This window comes from Solanum verrucosum, unplaced genomic scaffold (genome assembly GCF_900185275.1).
Source record: "Solanum verrucosum unplaced genomic scaffold, falcon-dt-bn FXZP01000014.1, whole genome shotgun sequence".
NCBI lineage: Eukaryota > Viridiplantae > Streptophyta > Magnoliopsida > Solanales > Solanaceae > Solanum > Solanum verrucosum.
In genome coordinates this window covers 403,768-407,900 of record NW_026020171.1, presented here as the reverse complement: position 1 = coordinate 407,900, position 4,133 = coordinate 403,768, and the positions used below count along the sequence as shown (strand labels likewise).

The 4,133-nt window shown below is 41.2% G+C and overlaps 1 protein-coding gene across 1 annotated transcript; it reads right to left on the bottom strand.

Annotated features, from left to right (window-relative positions):
- Positions 1–2,995: 2,995 nt before the first annotated feature.
- Positions 2,996–3,897, bottom strand: LOC125828777 (uncharacterized). Its single transcript, XM_049508103.1, has 2 exons — positions 3,630–3,897; positions 2,996–3,573 (listed from the first exon to the last, which is right to left on the bottom strand). Exons 1-2 carry the CDS (start codon positions 3,895–3,897, stop codon positions 2,996–2,998), a joined length of 846 nt encoding a protein of 281 aa, XP_049364060.1.
- Between the last annotated feature and the right edge of the window lie 236 nt (positions 3,898–4,133).

The following is a 4,133-nucleotide window of genomic DNA, read 5'->3' as shown; positions in this document are numbered from 1 at the left end:
AGCGGTTGCATCAGCGAGAGCCTTATATTCAGATTCAGTAGACGATCTAGCGACAGTTCGTTGCTTTTTGGAGGACCAAGAGACTAGAGCTACTCCCATGAAAATGGCATAACCACCAGTGGATTTTCTATCATCCACAGACCCAGCCCAGTCAGACTCGGTGAATGCTTGAAGAAAACAATGGAAGGAGCGGGGAATATGGAAACGAAGTTGCTGAGTGTGCTTTAAATAACGAAGGATTCGCTTCACTGCTGCCCACTGATTCACTGTGGGATTATGCAAAATTGACATGTTTTATTAACCACAAAGGCGAGGTCTGGGCGAGTAAGAGTAACGTATTGCAATGCCCCAACGATGCGCCGATACAAAGTTGCATCATGAAATAAAGGACTTTCATCATTATGTAGCTTGGAGTTGACCGCCATAGGAGTTAGACTGGGCCTACAATTTTTCATACCCGCTTTGGTGAGAAGATTTTGAATATATTGATGTTGGGACAATGAGATGCCATCGAATTGCTGTAGTACTTGAATACCAAGAAAGAAGCTTAGTGCCCCTAAGTCACGAATGGAGAATTCGGCACCGAGTTGCGAGATGACCGATTCTAGGAAAGATGAATGACTGCCTGTAATAATGATAATCATCGACATATACCAAAATAGAAGTAAGGACATTAATTTTGTTATAGACAAATAGTGATATGTTGGACTTAGAGGGATTGAATCCGATAGCAACCAAAAATCGAAGAAGTCTCATGTACCAAGATCGAGGGGCTTGTTTGAGCCCATATAAAGACTTCTTGAGATGAGACACGTGGTTGGGATAGAGAGGATGGACAAAACCCAATGGTTGAGACATAAATACTTATTCTTGTAACTCACCATGAAGAAAGGCATTTTGAACATCTAACTGACGTAGAGACCATTAGTGTGTTGCTGCAAGAGATATGATAATACGAATAGTTGTTGGCTTTACTACAGGACTGAATGTTTCATAATAATCATGTCCTTCAAGTTGGTGAAATCCTTTTGCAACAAGACGAGCTTTGTAGCGCTTGATAGCACCCGATGAATTTCTCTTGATTCTAAACACCCATTTGCACCCTAACACATTCATGGAGGAACTATAGGGGACCAAGGACCAAGTATCACTCCGTAGCAATGCATCAATTTCCGACGCCATAGCCGCGCACCATTCTATGGATTTGTTTGCTTCAATGAAGCAGGTGGGCTTAGTAATGGAATGAGATGACATGGAAGGGTGTGTAGCAGTGACTAAATTTGCAGATGGTGGCATGTGTCAAAGCCTCATCGAGTGAGTACATTGAGGTGGGATTTGGAAGTAGTACGACTGGCAGGTGATGGAAGAGTTAGTGGCGATGTAACAGTATTAGGTGTTAGAGTGGGGCTGGAAATAGTGTTCAAGTGAGAGTTGTTGGAAGGTAATGGAATCGAGGTGGACAAAGATGGAATTAGAGATGGAGGTGGTCTCGGTGAGACAGCTTGTGATAAATGAGTAATGACTGGAAAGGAGACCCACGGAGTAGAAGGGGATGGCTGAAATAGAAGAGGGCCGAGAATGGAGGTTTCAACGAAAGGAAATTTGCTTTCATCAAAGTACACATGTCGGGATGTATAAATCCGATCAGAAGAAGGATCAAGACAACGATAACCGAGATGAGTAGAACTGTAGCCAAGGAAGATGCATGGTTTACTCCGAAAGTCAAACTTGTATTTGTTGTAAGGAAGTAAATAGGGAAAACACGAGCAACCAAATGCTTTGAGAAATGAGTAATCGGGTTTGGAACGATGAACCAGTTCATACGGTGAGAGACTTTGTGTGGAAACTGAGAGTAGATGATTGATAAGGAAAACCGCAGATTCAAAGGCTTAGTGCCAATAACGGGCAGGGGTTGAGCTATGAGCAAGGAGGCTTAGACCCATTTCAACTACGTGTCGATGTTTTCTTTCAACTGTACCTTGTTGTTCATGAGTATAGGGATATGAAACCCGATGAGAGATGCCGAGTTTATTGAGAACCGGAGACTTTGAACGAAATTCCCCACCCCAATCTGATGAAATGGCTTTAATAGTTGTATTAAATTGGCATTCAACAAAGACTTTAAACTGATGGAACACTGTTAGAACATTATATTTAAGCGCAATTGGATAGCCCCAACTATAACTAGTAAAATCATCGACAAAAACAAGAAAGTACATGTGTCCCTGAGATGAAAGGAGAGGTGCATGACCCCAAATATCAACATATAATAATTGCAAAATTGAAGAACTTTTATTACTGCTTAAAGGGAGAGACAATTTTCGTGATTTTCCTAACTGACAAGCTTCACAAACTTTATTGAAGGAAGAACTAGAACTAGAACAAGGTAATCCATTTTTCTTAAGAATTTGCTGAAGAACTCTATGATGTGGGTGGCCAAAATGGAGATGCCAACATGAGGGTGAAGCCATGATTGAGTAGAGAGCTGATGGACTGGATTTAATCTGTGGATGGGATGATTGGAGTGTATATAGACCGTCATTACTCCGGCCGGAAAGAAGAGGTATCTTGGTATCCCGATCCTTAAGAAGAAAATAATTAGGGTAAAATTCAAAGAAAACAACATTATCACGAGCAAAATGTTGAACAGAGAGTAGATGTTTAGTGATTGAAGCTACATGAAGACTATTCTTAAGGGAGAAGTCTCGTGAAGGAGTGAGGAGGGAAGAATTACCAGTATGATGAATGGGAAGTCCATGGCCATTGCCGATATGAACTTGATCTGATCCCTTATAGTCTTCAACTTGATGGAAGTTGGTGAGATCCGGGGCAATCTGATGTGTAGCACCTGTTTCAGGGAACCATTGCGGAGTAGCAGATACAGGAGCTTGGTGTGATAGGTAAGCTGTCGGGCTCATATTAGGGATGTAACATTGGAAACGTGTTGAAGCTACATGGTTAGTGCCATTGCAAATTTGACACTTTTGACGCTGATCTAGAGACTGTCAGGTTTGTGTATTGTTAGGTGATAATTCCGTGAATTGTAGGAGTGACCACCTCTGCCACCACGTCCTCTGTTATATCTGCCATGACCCCTATTAGGATTAGAATTAAAGGAACGATCAGAGTTATTATTGCGTTGAGTGAATTTACCCGAGGAAACTTGTGTGTTCGAGGTATCATGTTGTCCGGTGGATGAAATAGATAGTGTAGACAATGATGAACCATGGATAAAATCATGGTTGAAAAGAAGACTATGGAGCTCGGAAAAAGTCACTGGTTCAGGTCGTGCAGAAAGTGTAATAACGAGGTCCTTAAATTCAGAGTGGAGACCCTTAAAGATATAGATGTTATGATCAACAAGAGAAAGAGGGCGACCAGCCGCAACTAATTCATCAGAGATGAGTTTAGCCTTCTGTAAATATTGAGTGACAGTAAGGTCATCTTGTTTCAGATTTTGTAGTTGCATATGAAGGTTAAGAATGTGTGTGTTGGATGGAGAAGATAAAGAAGCCGCGAGATCATCCCAGACCGCTTTTGAGGTGTTCAGTCCAATGGCTAGTGGCAATGTTTCTTCGGAGAGGGTTGAAATTAATAGGCTCAAGATGATCTGATTTTATTGTACCCACTGTGTATATGCTGGGTTTCGATTGGAAGTGTCTGTATGTCTATAAAAATTGAGGCAGAAGGGCAACGGTGGCTTCCTTTGATGTAACCATAGAGGTTTTGGCCACGAAATAAAGGCAACCATTGCGTTCGCCAAAATAAGCAATTTGTCGCTGATAGTTTGATAGATATGAAGTGATGAGCATGGTTAAGCGCTGAAGAGGAAGAAGACACTGGAATACCCGAAGGTTGTGAAGAAGTAGGGGAGGTCGGAAGGGCTTCTGATACCATGTTAGAACAAGAGAATAGAGAGAGAGCGAAAACTGGAGAAGCTGCAGATTGCAACTTTGTTTTTATTATTTTCACCTTAACATAAAATACACTGCAATCATGTATAAATAATTACAATATTCTAATGTAGAGATACAGTTGTAAAAGGAGACTAAAAATATTATTGTGCCTAGCCTTTGTCCGTGGAACTCTTGTTAGAGTAGGACACTAATAGATATGTCTCAATAAATATTAAT